Here is a 16709-nt window from a genome sequence, read left to right as displayed (position 1 = left end):
GTCAAAGCATCTACACCCTGATACCTACAGGACTTGATCGCTCCCTAGATCCCAGAAATAGTGCCGTACTCCTCCTCTGCCTCTGGCCACTTGATGATCTTACTGATAGGGGTCTAAAATCAAATGCCCTCCAGTTTTTGGTTTAGATACAAATGTGGCGGAACAAATTTTGTCTACCCCGACATAATCAGAGCTACTGAATCCCTTTGTGGAAGCATCACAAACCCAGACCCATTTCTCTCCTGAGCACGTAACAGATCCATGAATTTGCATCACACTATGTCACGAGCACCTCTGTATTTCCATCAGTCTCCAGTCTGTATGCAGCTACTTGTCTAATGTGCATCAGTGAAAATCGTGGTATTGGACAAGCCAAGTGTTCCTCGATCAGAGGTGCATCTAAAGCTCAGCTATGTGTGTAATTTTCTTTACTGACAGTTGGAGAAAACATCTGCTAAATGAATTAAATGTGAACATAGACTTGGAGGCAGCTGGTAGCCTGGTGTTTCATAGTGCTGTCTTTGAATCCAAAGGTCAAGGTTCAACGCCTACCTTCAGCTGTAGTGTTCTTGAGCAAGGTATTTACCCTAAAATTGGTTCAGTAAAATTGTCCAGCTCTGTAGGTAATTGTAAGAGACTTTGGAGAAAAGTGTTGGGTAAATGCATACTTCTTTGCCCATGGTGGGTGTCAGGGAGCACCTGTCTGAGGGCTGCTAGTGCTAGAAGAGTCTGTGTTTCATGTGTGCGAGGCACCCTGCCATTCTGCCCTCAAGGCCAGTATTTAACTGGAAGGGTCACATGGAAATATCCCACAAAATACGGGGTTACAGTTCTCGTCCGCTTTGGATAAGAGCAGCTTTACTGTAAAAAGAGCAGCTGTTCATTTTGAGTCGATGACACATACTTTGTGCTTTCAGACATTCAGTCGCAAGTTTGGGGACCCTGTTGCTACAAAGTTGAATTGCGTGCTAACCTAGTATATTCAGTCGGACACGTAGGTCCTGATTTTGCCAGGATCCGCTCGTCCGCCGATGACGTGATGATCCTTCACAAAGCAGGCTGTGCCACAGAGACGAGAGAGATGCCAGGGTGGTGCAGAAACGGGGCTCTGCTTCCTGGGGGCCCATTGATTCAGAGCTGCTTGGGCGGTTAGCATTTTGTCGCTCCTGACGCTCGTGTCCGAACTGTGGTTCCCACACAGCTCTCAGAGTAGTTCTGTTTGATGGTCAGCTTGGGGAAATAAAAGCGCCTTCTAGGACACCCCCGCCCCCACAGCTTGGCTCTCTCAGCACTCCCAGTCGAGGCAATCTTAATTGCCATGGATACGGTGAAACACCGACACATCCAGATCTCATCATTAGTCGGCACTGTTGGGGTGGGGGTTGAGACTACGAGCTGCCTGGCCGATGCACTTGTAAGGGGGCAAAGAGACCGAAAAACCGCAGGGGAATCACCCGGGCAACGAATCACACAAGAAAGATTCTTTCTGCCAAAAAAAAAGTGTCTGCACAGGAACAGTTTTGCTACAGAGCCTGGCAGTTTTGCGAGTTCTGCACGAGTGCCTCACTCGCTTTGGCCCCCACTCAACAGGATGAGGCCCCAGGGTATGGGATCCCATACCCAAGCCTCAAACCTCTCTTTATGAACCCACACGTCCCTGGGGCTGCCTTTACATAGAAGGCAGTGGACAACGCCCAGAACACTGATAACTGTACAAGCTGTGGAATGTGTCTAAAAAGCACTAATACACAGTCTGGTCCTTGGTCACTATCTAACAGAACAGGGATAAAAATACAGTATTGTGAATTTCAGAAACGTATTATTATTATTTTTATTATTATTATTATTATTATTATCTGGTGAACTGAGGTCCGTTTTGAGAAACTGAATTATTTGGATTTCTGCAAGAATGGCTTCCAGAATATCTTCTGATCTTTATCGAAGTCCTAATAAAAGAGAGTCTGCTTGAACAAACAGCGCACAATGAGCATTTTGTCATTTTTACTGAATGTACTGTTTAAACGTTCAAAGTCAAGGATGGAGAAAGTATGTGAACTTGTAGGACAAATGTAATTGTACAAAGGGTAACTGGGGCCAAGGTTTCCAATCAGTAAGATGACATTGAGAGTTGCGTTTGATATGCTCTGCCCTGTGAAAGAACTATATTTCTGGTTACCTCCTCCTTACATGGTCCTAAATGACAACACGCAAATAAGGACAGCTGGTAGTGTAGTGTAACCACAGCTGCTGCCTTTGGATCCAGAGGTCATAGGTTCCATCCCTACCTCCAGCTGTAGTAGCCTTGAGCAAGGTACTTACTCTAAATTGCCCCGGTAAAATTAGCCAGCTATATAAATGTGTAAATAATTTTAAGCTTGTAACCTTAACATTGTAAGTTGCTTTGGAGAAAAGTATCAGTTAAATAAGTACATGTATGAGAAGGTGCCCTACAAAGATCACTACAACTGTGTGCTGTAACATGAGGTGACAAAAAGCTTAAATTGAAAGCTGATGTCTGTAGGCATCCCTTGCTGTTAATAGTGACCAATCCCATGAGGCTACTGTAATAAAACAGTTATGTTGTTCACACAATTTTACTACACAGGAAATGACTGCTCTACAAAAGTGTTGTTGGTTTTCTCAAGTTTGATGATCACCTGGATGTTCCACAGCACTCCGGAAACAATTCTCTATGGAGAGATGAGACGATAACTGAATTTCTTGGTACAAGTTCAGAGTTTCAAGGAGAAAGGACTGCATGCCAATACCAAAACCTCATCCTCATGAAGACCGGTGGTGGGAACATCATGCTGTGGGGTTGCTTTGCTGATTCAGGTCAGGATAGTTTCAATCACTCAGGAAACAATGAGTTTGAACACTTATCAGGAAAGTGTACAGGAGATGATCAGGGCATCCATCTGTGATGTGAAGCTCAAAAGAAGTTGGGTCATGCAGCAAGACAGGGTCCCCAAATACAGAAGTAAATGAAGGACCTGATGGCTGAAGCAGAAGAAATGTTCTGTTTTAGAAAGGCCAGCTCAGACTCCAGACCTGTGTCCTGCAAAAGTGCTGTGCCATAATCTAAAGTGAGCCATTTATGCACGACATTGTGGAAATACACACACACACACACATTTTCAGAACCGCTTGTCCCATATGGGGTCACGGGGAACCGGAGCCTACCCGGCAACACAGGGCGTAAGGCCAGAGGGGGAGGAGACACACCCAGGACGGGACGCCAGTCCGCCGCAAGGCACCCCAAGCAGGACTCAAACCCCAGACCCACTGGAGAGCAGGACTGCGGTCCAACCCACTGCGCCACCGCACCCCCATTGTGGAAATATATTAGTTGAAATATTTCTGTACATTTATTCATTCAGCTGAGACTATTCTCCAAAGTATATTACACTGATTTATCCTTTTATACAGCTGAGTAATTTTACTGGAGCAATTTAGGGTAAATACTTTGCTCAAAGGTGCTGCAGATAGAAGTGGAATTTTTAAATTAAATATATTAAACAAATAAATAAAATAAAGATATATAATATGTATTATCACATTTTATTATAAAAAATGTTTTATCAAATGGTATGTTTAACACAGACTTGACAATATATTGCTTTGTGTGTCAGTGCTACTCTCACGAGTTGTATCTCCTATCAACTCAATTCTACACGCGGCTACTTGTCTCATGTGCACCAGCAAAAATGGTGTTATCAGATGAGTTAAGTGCTCTTTGACAATCGTGCGTCTGTATCTAAAGCTCTTTATCTCCCATAAAATGCCTTCTGTTTTCCCTGAGCTTGTTGTTCCTCTGGAGAAAAGCATCTGCTAATGAAGAAATGAATGTGCTATGTGTTGCATCATTCTTTTTATTAACATGTCTTGTATGAGGATGAAAGCCTTTTGTGAAGAAATCCATGTAATTTTCATGGATTCACAGACTTTTGTCACAGCTGTACTTTGATTAATAAAGATTTTACTGCTGATATTACACTGTGTGTTACTGAAGGTGACAGCAACCATAATGATAACCCATGTTAATGTTATTAACTCATAACCATATTTCTCCAGAGCATATCTCCAGATGAATTCGCTACCCTTTTGGCTCTCAATGTCATCAAGAGTGCTGACTTTTCAGCTGTGCAGAAAGGCCAGGTTGAGGACATGCCTCGCGGCGTCCCGTCAGACTCGGCGGAGCTCAGCGCCGATGCCCTTTAGAAGAGTTCCTGATTAGCTGAATAGGAGGTTATCAAAGAAAAGAGTCATAGAAAATGTCTTTAGAGAAAAGATCAACGTCCACCTGTTTACAGGCCTGAACCTTTGATGTGCCACTAATTATACTGAAGGTCCTCCTATTAACAGCCTATAAAATTTCTTGACCTTAATGAACCCCATTGGAAAAAATTAATGGCTCATCCATGATATCCTTCACATACACGTATGTGCAGTGACATAATTAGTAGATAAGCATGTCTTCTGGTAGCTACAGCTACAGCTCCAGAACAGATTCATGTCCTATGTTTTAAAAAACGTAGGATTTCTTACACTCAGGATGGCACCGGCTCACATCTAAGGTACAGACTTATGCATTTTAATTTCACATATTTCACGTAACATGATAAATATGTTTTAAGAATATATTTTCTGCATGGACTTCAGCAGGACCATTGCACACTTTGAACTACCTTTGCTTTCCAATATCTCCACAGCCATATCACCTTCTGATGCCTAATAAATTATCACTTCAGTGTAACTATTACCTAAAAAGTAAATTCTTCTGAACTGCTGAAAAATTGGACAATGAGTAATTTTATACACACTTGAAATACCAAATCCAGCCATTATGACGTATGCATTTATATCAAACTTTGTTTAAATTAACCTTGGTCACACTAAGAGTCAAACCACAATAAAGATGAGCTTTGTAAGTGTTTGCTTTCTTTTGCAAATTGTTCTGTGGAATTATTTTAGACCATTCACCACAAATTGTAAGATTCAAATCAAACAATTTATTAAGATTAAAATGCACAAAAAAGTTCATGCTTTCTCTTTCCAGCACCATATTTTTTAATGGCTCTGCCTATTTTGCAGGGTATGACTGATTACCCTGAGCAAAGCTTGTAACTGAATACCTTATTGCTAAATAAAAATGTTAAGTCAACGTGGAGAGCAAATTTTTTTTATGTAGAATTTGTTCTGAATTTGATCTCTTGGTTGTATAATGATCTTTCTTACTCCTTTTTCATAAATGCAGAGTTTGCTTTATGAGTGTGTCTGCCTGCAAGCTTCCAGGCAGTTTATCAGAACTCTCTCCATTAGGCGTTAGTTTAGATGTTATTCTCCACAAAAGAAGACTTTGCCTCAGTGAGCACCCAAAACCCCTGAGCACCGAGTCCTTGTTAGTCCCAGCACGCAAATCGACAGAGTCCAAGCCAGATGGCGAATGGCCATCACGTTCTTCTATGGATGGAAATGTCCAGAAGGAGTTCAGGGAGGGTGGTGGAGACCCCCTGCATGTGCTCCTCTTGTTCCAACTGAGCAAATTTGATTGATTTGTTAAGAAATAATAATGGAGGTGACACATCTATTACAGGTGGTAACAATCACGTTAAAATGGTTTGTTTTACATGAAAAATTTAAGAAACGTTTTCTCTGGTTCATTTGCCATTTTCATTCCTCAGATAAGACAAAAAATATGATCTATATGCAAAACAGAATATAATGCAAATCAATCTTCCGAGGAGCTGTAAAATTTGATATCCCTTAAATACAACAATTATTCTTTCATGATTATTCATTTGAGAATCGTTTAAAATAAATGATTTACCTTTTCCATTTTACCATTACTGACACCTTTCCTGGACCTTTCCATGTCACAGACTTTTGCATTAACCTTTTTTTAAAAATTTAAGAAATCTCAGTTAGGTTTCATCTAAATTAAATCATGTCATGTTTCATTAGGTTTCGTGTAAATAATTTCATCATGTAAATTAAATTCAATTTAATTGAACTCAGCTGGATAGTGGGTCCCCAAAATCAGAAGTGTGGAAAATGTAGAAAGCGTGGGTTCCACTGACTGTGTGGTTTTGTGGGGTGTAGGGTTCAAATGACCCTTTTCGTGGCAACTTGGGGGTCAGGTGCCATGGGGACGTGCACTCCCACACAGCCAAAGCTTTAAGTGTCACAGTGGAGCCACGTGGCCCCCGTCGCAGTGCAGAAAGACACGAATTCATTGAGACGTTTTGATAATCTATTAACTTATTTATCTTACAAGTTAAAATGAAACAATAGAGCAAAAGCCGCTGATAAGTGATTCTGCTGAAATACCGTGTTCAAGTTCAACGTTGGAAAAATATGATTGTCAGAAATACAAGGTACTGAACTGACTTGAACTTGGATTATAGGCCACAAATTTGTTTTGAAAAGCAATTCTGAAAAACTGTAAGTATGGTAAAGGTGGTCAGTTCGTACTGAAACAATAATATGTCTTTGGCAAAAAACACAGTCCAGTACCGTCTCCTGAAATGTTCAATTTTCACCTTTCATTCTGTTACCGGGTAAATCCTAATTAATGGCGCATGTTCTAAATAAGCATTTTTACACCGACACTGTAAGCTATTTTAATACAGTATATGGCATATTCACAGCAAGCAAAACTTTCTATAAACCTTTTTCCTTGCAAGCATTGTGGGTTGTGTTACACATGTCCTGTTACGTGTGTGTGCCTACGGACAGAACAGTGGTGAAGAAGCGCAGGTGTGCCTGTGCATTCCTGTCCTGTACCGAGAACAAGTGTTTTGAATCGTAGTCTTCAATTAGCAGAGGCTTTTCTCCAAAGCGATAAACATTAGAATAAAAGCACCTCAACAACAAGTGGAAAGACAAAGATTCCAACACACGATTCTCAAAATGCAGTCAATCAGTGCAATATAACGGTTTGAACAACATACATAACAGGAGTATCTGGTTTTAGAACTGGTAGAGGGAACAATTTTTTAAACAGATAATGTGGAGAAAGTTTGTGGAATGATGGGAGGTCAATAGAGAAGTGGTTCTGAAAGACATGTTTTGAGACCATTGTTGAATCTTAGGAGGGATTCTGCAGCTCTGAGGAACAGAGGTGGATCATTCCGATTCAACAGAGCCAGAACCAAGAAGCTTAAGGCTTTTGATTTTGGACCCTTGTTACTGGGACCACCATGCAGCGAGAGATGGAGGAGCACAGCACTCTTGCTGGGCTGTAGTGAGTGATCACCTCCTGTATGTATCAGGCAGCACATCCATTGATGGGCAACCAAGTGTTGAACTTGATACAGGTAGCTACAGGAAGCCAGTGGAAAGAGACAAGGCGAGGAGATAGATGGGAACAAGTGTTTGTGGTCATTTTCACATATGACCAAGAAACAGGTCATTGACATTGGAAATCCTTTATTAGTGCTCAGTTTTGTTAAAGTTTCTTTCAGGAGTCATCACATGTTCCAGTCCCTCCCTAAATTCTGGGAAGTGATAAAAGACAATAAGGACGCAAAGAATACGTCACAAAAACAGCTTCTTTCCCCAATCAGTGTCCCTTATCAACCAATAAAATGCGCATCATAATCCGTATCCACACTTGAATGGACACTAAGGTTCCACTGTCAGCATCCAGCCATAAACTCATTCAGTGCAACTGGGAATTTGCACTGGTGACACAGCTTATATCTTAAAGCAACATACCGGTGTGTATGAATGCGTCACCAGCCACCGCGCGTCTTCTTCACTCGGTCCCTCTGCCGCTTCCAGCTCTGCGCTCGCTGTTCCGAGACGCGCTCACACACACCGCTAATAAATTACTGTACTGAGTGTAGGCATACATTGTTTATTCATCGGAATCTCTTCTTCGAAGTTCGTTCCTGATGTATTGCGTTGTGTTCAAACTTTGTCACTTTATGGGTACCCACTTTGATTTACTTGGCCAGTAAAGACGCAATCTTAATTATGCACAACGGTGAATTATGGCCATCATTTTCAAGCGTATAATATAAATAAACCGCTTAAATTAAAAGTTTAGGCTCTTTTAATATTTGATTAAACATTTTAGAGAAAAGAAAACTAGTGTCAAGCTCGGGTTACTGTGTGATAATTTTACTTGAAATAACAATATTGAAACATGTTGTACTGATTACAGAAGTAACTATTATATTGTGCTTGCTTAATAAAAATAGGGCCATTTGCAGATTTTCTCCAGTAGATTAGCTAAGCAGTCAGAATCGTTGTTTTGTAACCTGAAGGTTATCGGCTCGAATCCCACCTTCTGCCATACTAGTACTCTTAATCAAGGTCTTTACCCTGAATCAATCCAGCTGAAATGACCATCTGCGTAAAGGGGTAAATCAGTCTAAGACTTAGCTGGGGAGCCAGATGGAAAATTAATAACACTGATCCATATTTGCTTTTGCACACATTTTGATTTTGCCGGAGATGCGTTTTGTCGGCTTTTACCCCGCTCTTCAGACTTCACAGGGCTCCAGAAGGAGCACAGCATCGGTGCGAGCAGATCGTGTGCTCGGAGGGGACACGGAACAGAGGAGACATGTCCCGCCAGCGAGGCAGAACAGAAGCGCGTTTCGGTCACCTGAGTCCAGAGAGAAGGGCTCAGCAGGCTGGGGGCTGCCTCGCCTCGCTCTCCTCTTCCGTAAAGATTAACTTTTTATTTACTTTTTAACTTTTTATGCCCATTGAATCATTTCCGAACACACCTGTGTGTATCTGAACCAATGCTGCACGCGCTGGGGAGGGAATATGGTGAGAGAAGAGGCGCGTTGCGTTCAGCTGAGTTGGCTGAAGGTCACGATGAAATGTCAGTCAATGGCACTGAGTTACCGCAACTCCGGGTGGGCGCGAGGCGGGCCCCCCGCGGGTCGCTACCGAGCGCACGTCTCGAGAAGCAGCGAGCGGCCCGCCACGCGCTACGCGCCGCTCATCCCGGTCCGAGCCCGACCTGTGGCACTTCACGCGTTGCACGGACACCCGCCGATAGAGGCGCCGTTTCGGACTTCCGCCAAGCCCCCATCCCCGCCCGGTGCCCGCCCCCCCTCAGCGTATAAACGCGTGTATCTTCCGAAGCCTTGCGCGCACCATGGTAACAGCCCTGGTACCGCACTGGGCGTCGTCTGGGCTGAAAGAAACGACGAGCGGAGCGCGCTGAGAAGCGACGGTTCACGCGCCTGTTGTGTAAACATCGGAGCTGAACAGGTGAGGTGTAACTGTAAGGAGGGAAGCCGATCGATCGATCGATCACATTTGTCCGATGGTCGTGTAGCGCCGAGAGAGACTCGGACCACAACCAGGAGGAGCGGAGCGGCGTGACGGACACTTGATGCTCGCTCCTGCGGGATATGCTGCAGGCTGCGCGCGCTCTCCGACAGCACGTGAGCGCGCCCGGAGGGCTCCACTGAGAAGGTCCGCGAGATGAACGCCGTCACGGAGGTGGTCGCGCTCCTGCTCGGCTTCGTCGGTGTGCTCATGGTGGGCGTCTCGCTGGAGGACCCCTACTGGAGGGTGTCGAGCGACGACGGCAACGTGATCCGCACCGCCTGCATCTACGAGAACCTGTGGAGGTCGTGCGCCACCGACTCCACCGGGGTCTTCAACTGCAGGGACTTCCCGTCGCTGTTCGCGCTGCCCGGTGAGCGGCCGTCACACACCGCGCGCGCACACACTCCTCCAGCTATAATAAATACTCTGAGCCCTGCATTCACACACTCATTCGACTGGAGCACCAGGCGCGCACTCTAGATGAAGTGTAAGGATGTTATTGGGAAAAAACAAAAAAACAAAAAGGGATGTTACTGTAGTTACATGACATTTTTATTATGTCGTCGTGTGTTTGCAGAAGACAAAATACTGTATCTACAGGGGAGCAAATAAAACAGTAACAGCATCAAAATCAACAAAAGTAAAAATGATTTTATGTAATGACCATGATTATAATTATACAAATCATTACGTGTATTATCATTTATTACGTAATCGCTAACGTATATAATAATTGATAAAATAAATTACGGCAATATTCCATTGTTATGTAATTATTGATTATGTGTCCCTGCTTTTGTTGCTGATCTTGACACTGTTGTTTTTCTTTTATTTGTTTACCTATAGATATTAGTTTCTGCCACTGTCCAATTCAAAACTACTACATTGAAGTTGTTCGACTACTTTAACAGAATAAGTGTTTATAATATTAATTTAACTGCTCCCCATTGTCTTATATTCGTATTTATGTTGATTACTGAATGTGATGGAAAATAATGTCCAACTGTAAATTCCAAGTGAAATTTGTGATGTTAATATTGTGACGACAGTCCTGTCTTGAGGTGGAAAAATTTAGTACTGAACCTCAGAGTCCAAACCCAATAAGTAGCCACCTTTACAAATTCACAAGAAGGCACTTTACAGAGCTTATTTGTGATGTTGTACCCTGATTATACCATAGTTATCATCGCCTACAGGCTTCCCCTTTTAAACTACATTAATTTAAATACGGTGAGGATGGTTATTACGATTAAAAAAAAAAAAAAAAAAAACAGCCAGATACGGAGAGAAAGGCCGGCATGGCTGTGCGGTTTTGGACGTTGAACCGACGTGTCAGTATCGACAGCGCGGGTGGGTTGGGCTGGGCGTGGGGGGCGTGGGAGGCATTTAATCATTGACCCCCCTCCCCATCCTCCTAAAGCAGCAGCGACAACACCGAGCCGCGGAGGCGCGCAAAGCAGGGCACGCGGCACCGGCACCGGCACCAGCACACACGCGTCGAGTCTTACAAAAGAAACCGGAGCGCCTCGAGACGCAGGAAAGGAACAACCTTAAAGGAGACGGGGCGGCATCGCACGTGAAGTAACAGATGAAATAAGGAGTATTTAAGCTACTGGAAGCAGCGCCTGCAGCGCAGCACCGCGAGTGCGAAGCGATGAACCCCGCCGTGGAGGTCGCGTGCTTCGCGCTCGGCTTCCTGGGCTGGATCCTGGTCGGGGTCGCGCTCCCGAACCGCTACTGGAGGGTGTCCACCGTGGACGGCAACGTCATCACCACGTCCACCGTGTACGAGAACCTGTGGATGTCGTGCGCCATGGACGCCACGGGCGTGCACAGCTGCCGCGAGTTCCCGTCGCTGCTCGCGCTCTCCGGTACCCCCCGGGGACGCCTTTCTTGCCCCCCTCCCTTCTCTCTGCCATCTTTTCGCGCGCGCTTTGCTAACATTTGGCTTTAACGTGCTTTTAAATACTGTGCAACCAGCCGCAGTCTGTCGGCATACTACTATTAGTGAACGTTGGAAACTTTGTCCGCTAAATACTACAAAATGTTCGCTCTAACTTACTAAGTCGCTTTGCTTGACAGCAGGTACTGTAAATATTACGGTAAATCAGAGTCATGTTGAGTTCTTGATGATGCATATAATTAAAATGAAGAGAAGGTGGATGCAATGCTGCGATAGTGGATCTCCGGACTGAAACTGAAGTTCTTCAGGTGCAGCAGGTCCTAGAGGAAAAGGGCTCCTCGGACCGAGAGCGATCATCATAATATTTCCCTCCCTGTCACCTGTGCCTGTGCTGTGTTGGTCGTGTCTCTACCTCTCGCTGTGTGCCGCTCGTGCAATAAACGTCCCTGACAGTGACTGAAGAACGTCGCCCCATCCGAACCCAGAGCGCGGTGCGCTATACTGTAATTGTTCTGCAAATGCTGTCGAAATCAGTACAAGTAGAGTCCCAAAGCCTGAATGAACTTTGGATCGGACTTTGCTACCGCTTGTTGTACGACTTCTGTTTTTTTCTTTTTTTTCTTTAATCTGTTCTGTGGAGCAATTATCCAATCAGAACTGCGCCGCGCGCTGACGCTCATGCTTGCTCCGCAGGGCAGCTCAGCCTCGGGTCGTTAAGTTTAAAAGTTTTACAGGTGATGCTGTGTGCGGCTCTAACTCTAAGTGCCCGTGTCGCCGCTCTCCCTCCACAGGGTACCTGCAGGCGTCGCGCGCGCTCATGATCACGGCCATCGTGCTGGGCGCGTGCGGCGTGCTCGCGACCCTGGTGGGCATGCGGTGCTCCAAAGCGGGAGGGGAGAATTACGTGCTGAAAGGGAGGATCGCCGGGGTCGGGGGTGTACTCTTCGTGCTCCAAGGTAAGAGTACATATTTACTGCATTAAACTAAGGAGATTAACAGGGTAACGCACCGTGGTGAACGAACCCATTCGTTCTCACTCTTGGTATCCTGTCGGTTTGTTTTTTAGGACTCTGCACTATGATTTCTGTCTCTTGGTACGCGTTCAACATCACCCAAGAGTTCTTTGATCCGCTCTACCCGGGGATAAAGTAAGTGGTCCTTTGTGTGGCTGTAGCGCCCCCTGCCGTGTGTCGCGCTCATCCGCACATGTCCGCTCTCGCTGTTGCGTTGCCTTTGCCTGCAGAATCGTTAATAATAGTGCGTTGCGGGGTCCTTGCAATGCGACACTACTGTGCACCGAAAGAGGGCGAACGAACGTATTTTCCTCTCAATAATGCAAAACGCTGTCACTGTGGAGACGTGACACAAAGAGCTGAAAGTGCGCAAAGCTGTTCCTCTTTTTTTTGCCAGGTGGCGCCGCAGATACAGTGTTTAAAGGCCAAGGAAATGTTCAGTCACACACTGGAATCCGCACTTGTGACTTCAGTAAAGAAAGAGCAAAGTGGTCTTTACTGGCATCAAACAGTGAGGGGATGATTTTCTTTATCAGCTACAGTTCATTTATATATATCTACCCGAGCTACGAAGACCACCAGTATTCTTTATGATACTCAGCAGTTCATTTATATACTATGTAGTTGTCACTGCATTTGAGGGGGGTGCGGTGGCCAAGTGGGTCGGACCTGGTCCTGCTCTCCGGTGGGTCTGGGATTCGAGTCCCGCTTGGGGTGCCCTGCGACGGACTGGCGTTCCGTCCTGGGTGTGTCCCCTCCCCCTACGGCCCTTCGCCCTGTGTTGCTGGGTTAGGCTCCCGTGACCCGTATGGGACAAGCAGTTCGAACAGTGCGTGCATGTGTGCGTGCACTGCATTTGATGGTTTTCTACTGTTGTCCTAGTGACTACATAATGAGTAACCCTTACTACAGTTGAGTACTTGTTCAGAATGCTGTTAAGCAGTATATTATAAGCCATGGTAGAGCAGGGCACCCTCTACATATGCAGAATGTTGTTTTTGTCTCTCAAAGGCCACGTAAATTTAATACATTTTTAACCGTTATACTTTCTGATATTTTACCAACTTTAGGTTTGATGTCTGACAAAATGGTCCAGTAGCTTCAACTGTCTTGAGGCTTGAACTAGTATCCACTTGTTAAGTGGACAGTAGGGAAGTGCCATCTCACCTTAGAATATTTACACCTGTAATTGTAATTGGTAGCTATTTTATTTGGGTGTAACTGCATTTCGTGGGGGGTGCGGTGATGCGGTGGTGCAGTGGGTTGGACCGGATCCTGCTCTCCGGTGGGTCTGGGGCTCGAGTCCCGCTTGGGGTGCCTTGCGACGAACTGGCGTCCTATCCTCGGTGTGTCCCCTCCCCCTCCAGCCTTATGCCCTGTGTTGCTGGGTTAGGCTCCGGCTCCCCGTGACCCTGTATGGGACAAGTGGTTCAGACTGTGTGTGTGTAACTGAATTTCCTCATGTGTTACGTGCACCTTGTTGTTACGTGTCATGTGTTAAGCTCCTGTGTGTCTGAATTTCCCTGCAGGGATGAATAAAGTACTGGTCCATGCATTCTGTCCTAAACCCATGTTAGCAGACTATTTCCTGAGCTGAACTCACCATAAATCATGTCTGTTTTTGTCGCTTTTGCATTACGCACTAAATCAAACTCCATGTATGCTGTCTACAGTAAGAATGACTGTACTTGCGGGCTGTGCTGCAGGTACGAGATCGGGGAGGGGCTGTACATCGGCTGGTGCTCAGGGACGCTGGCTATCTGTGGAGGCGTGTGCCTGCTGTGTGCCTGCAGGACGGAGGGCCCAGACAAAGTGTGAGTCGGCCCGAATTGTCCCATTCTCTGTGTGTGAGAACGAGAAAGCGGCTGTCCGTTAGTGCTCCATCTACCGTGTTCAGTAAACTCAAGAAAGCCTCTCTAACATCTCTCACCCTTCTTTCGGGTCCCGCAGCTCGTACCCGTACCAGAGTGCCAAGAGAACCGTGTATTCGGGGGCCTCACAGAAGACCCCTAGTAACTACGACAGGAACGCGTACGTCTGAGGACGCCGTTGTTGGGCCGCTGCTGCCAGCACCCCAGACCTGCACAACCTTTGACCTGGGGCTGAAAGGACATAGAACTCCTGCTTGACTTGGGTGCTGTCCAGAGTCCTCCCTCTGCAATACTTTAATCCAGGCAACATAAATTCCATTATAACCCTGAGTCATCGTGCCCTTTCAGAGAAAATATGAATGGCAGGATGACTCACAGTTATGTTTGTCGTGTAATTGTCATATAATAATGCCTCACTTTGATGTTCCGAACGACAATACAGGAAAAATATTAAACCTAGAAAATGTGTAAAAAATTCTTATCGACTGTATTGGTGTGAAAGGTGAAATTCAACTAACTTCTTACTTTTTATGTCCTCTTTTATATGCCTTTATATTCTAGTTTTATACTCTTTCATATGCATTAATAAGAATAATGTTTTCTGTGCTTTTATACAAGGAAATACAAGTAGGGATCACTTATAAGAGCTGAGATGTATAATTTGTTTAGTAAGAAGAAGCTGTTGGCGTACAACCTTAGACCAGGTACTCAGTCTCCTTTGAGATCTCTTCTTATTCTGTTTGAACAAAAGTGTTTATAACGTTGATCTTCTCCTGTCCTGTTGCATCAAATCATGTTTCATGGTGGTTAATTTCTTTCCTTGCTTTGTAAAGAGCTTATGGAATTAAATAGATTGAGGTCAAAACAATACCTCAATGCACAATTAAAATGTTTGCTTTCTAAAAGTCTTTCTACTTGTTTATTTAAATGTTTTTAATGCTTTCAACATGTGTTGATGTCATGAATAAAGATTCTTGATGCAGTACTTGTGATTTTATTGGGTGGGTTGGAGAGATGTGAATGGCAGTACTGATGAAAGAGGGGTCACAGGGTACCAAAGGATGAGTGAAGAGCAAAAGAGGCCACAGAAAATGGAGGAGAACTTCTTGGAGGAACCGAAGGCCGGCGTGAATTGCGCCCATAAGCTTCTTACACCTTCTTCACCATCACCAAGACACAAACGCTCTTCTCCTCCTGCACCCGCCTTTAACTGGGTGACTCAGATCAGCAATAGGTTGAACCCTAAGGTGGCTGCAGCACCTTCAACGGATCTGTCAACCTGCTTGTTATTCTCCATCTCTTACATTCATTTCCTGGCTGAGCCCTTCAGTGGGAGGTGCTTCACCATGTTGCTGGGATTCCCTCAAGTTATAAAATCCAGAGATTATGGTGACCTGTGGAATGTGGTGAAATCACCCTCAACATGACTAATAACAACAATATCACAAGTTTTCTTCCCAAACAACAGTAGTCTGCAATTGATGGTCCAACAACACAGCTATGAGGGATTTATAACCCGTGACACGTGCCGACCTCACCGAAGGCTTCCGTTTCCAGTATTCGCCAAAAAGTCTATCAACAAGCACCTTTATCTACTGTTTGCTCACTTGTTGGATCATCACCTCCTATCTGCACCTTTACTATATATTGCAATACAGATATTAAATATTATATGTGTAACAGGTCACATAGTGGTTAGAGCCACACAACAACATTATCCTGTCATATAAATGGGTAAATTACCCTGCTGTATAAATAGGTAAATCATTGTGAGCAGCTTGGTACATAAAGCGAACGCCAAAAGTTGCCATGGATAAAAACATTTGATGAATGAATAAGTAATAATACATTGAACACTAATGCTGTTTGTAAGTCAGCAGACGTTCAGAAAAACCCTGGAAAGAGGAAATAAACTAGAAATATAAGTTTCTGTTTCGCTGAACTTCATTCTGTGGACATGCTGAATAAAATCCACATGACAGAGCTCAGGTGGCGGTAAATAGGAAGAAGTTTTCCCTGACAAGCGATATATTGACAATAACTCTAGAAGACACATGTTGGCCATGTGTTGGTCAGCATGACCACAGTCTGTGCCGAGAAAGCAGGGAAGACAAAAATGGAAGCTGTAGGCCCCTCCCCCACAAAGACTGGCTGAACTCAGAGGAATCAGGCTAGGTGTAAAGTGTTACCAAACGTGGTACGGTGCACCTTGCCCACCTGTGGACTGCGTTCGTGATCTTGCTTTTCCTGGCTCTCACAGCATACACACTTCTTGCTTACAGGTATCATTGCTGCACAGGAGACGCTTAGTGGAAGCCTGCAGTGGCTGGGCAGGGACCGCTGTTCAGTGACACTTGAGACTGGGATGTCCCCACAGCTCTGCCCAGCCTTCCTATCTGCTCTACCTTGTTCATTCACAGCTAAGGACCTTCTCATTTGTTGAGCCCTAAAGTCACCTGCCCATGACAACAGGGAAGATAAGAAGGTCTGACAGCGAGACTGATGGTGCACAATGCTGAAGGTGATTTACAGAGGTTTTTTTTTTTTTTTCCCTGACTTTTTTGGGTCATCCGAGCCTGTGTAAACAAACCCGCTCAGAGCAGTTTCCATGAACAGTCAGGA

General features: G+C 44.9%; 1 protein-coding gene across 3 annotated transcripts; it reads left to right on the top strand.

Annotated features, from left to right (window-relative positions):
* Positions 1–9081: 9081 nt before the first annotated feature.
* LOC108918656 (claudin-15-like) lies at positions 9082–14969 on the top strand. Of its 3 annotated transcripts, none has more exons than XM_018726127.2 (6): positions 9082–9237; positions 9390–9670; positions 11995–12159; positions 12270–12351; positions 13923–14030; positions 14167–14969. In XM_018726127.2, exons 2-6 carry the CDS (start codon positions 9454–9456, stop codon positions 14255–14257), a joined length of 663 nt encoding a protein of 220 aa, XP_018581643.1. In that variant the 5' UTR covers positions 9082–9237; positions 9390–9453; the 3' UTR covers positions 14258–14969. The 3 variants fall into 3 exon arrangements, with proteins under 3 accessions (XP_018581643.1, XP_018581641.1, XP_018581642.1); XM_018726126.2 differs by lacking the exon at positions 9082–9237 and adding an exon at positions 10724–11171 and having other exon boundaries at positions 9610–9670; XM_018726125.2 differs by having other exon boundaries at positions 9082–9670.
* Positions 14970–16709: the final 1740 nt, after the last annotated feature.

The sequence above is a fragment of the Scleropages formosus genome, chromosome 21, assembly GCF_900964775.1.
Source record: "Scleropages formosus chromosome 21, fSclFor1.1, whole genome shotgun sequence".
Lineage (NCBI taxonomy): Eukaryota > Metazoa > Chordata > Actinopteri > Osteoglossiformes > Osteoglossidae > Scleropages > Scleropages formosus.
Note: the sequence above shows the minus strand (reverse complement) of the source record. Positions and strands in the feature narration are given on the sequence as shown.

Coding starts and splice junctions, on each gene's coding strand:
- LOC108918656 (XM_018726127.2), top strand. CDS start 9,454: ATGAACGCCGTCACGGAGGTGGTCGCGCTCCTGCTCGGCTTCGTCGGT. Junction 9,671..11,994: donor GTCGCTGTTCGCGCTGCCCG/GTGAGCGGCCGT, acceptor CTCCCTCCACAG/GGTACCTGCAGGCGTCGCGC. Junction 14,031..14,166: donor ACGGAGGGCCCAGACAAAGT/GTGAGTCGGCCC, acceptor CGGGTCCCGCAG/CTCGTACCCGTACCAGAGTG.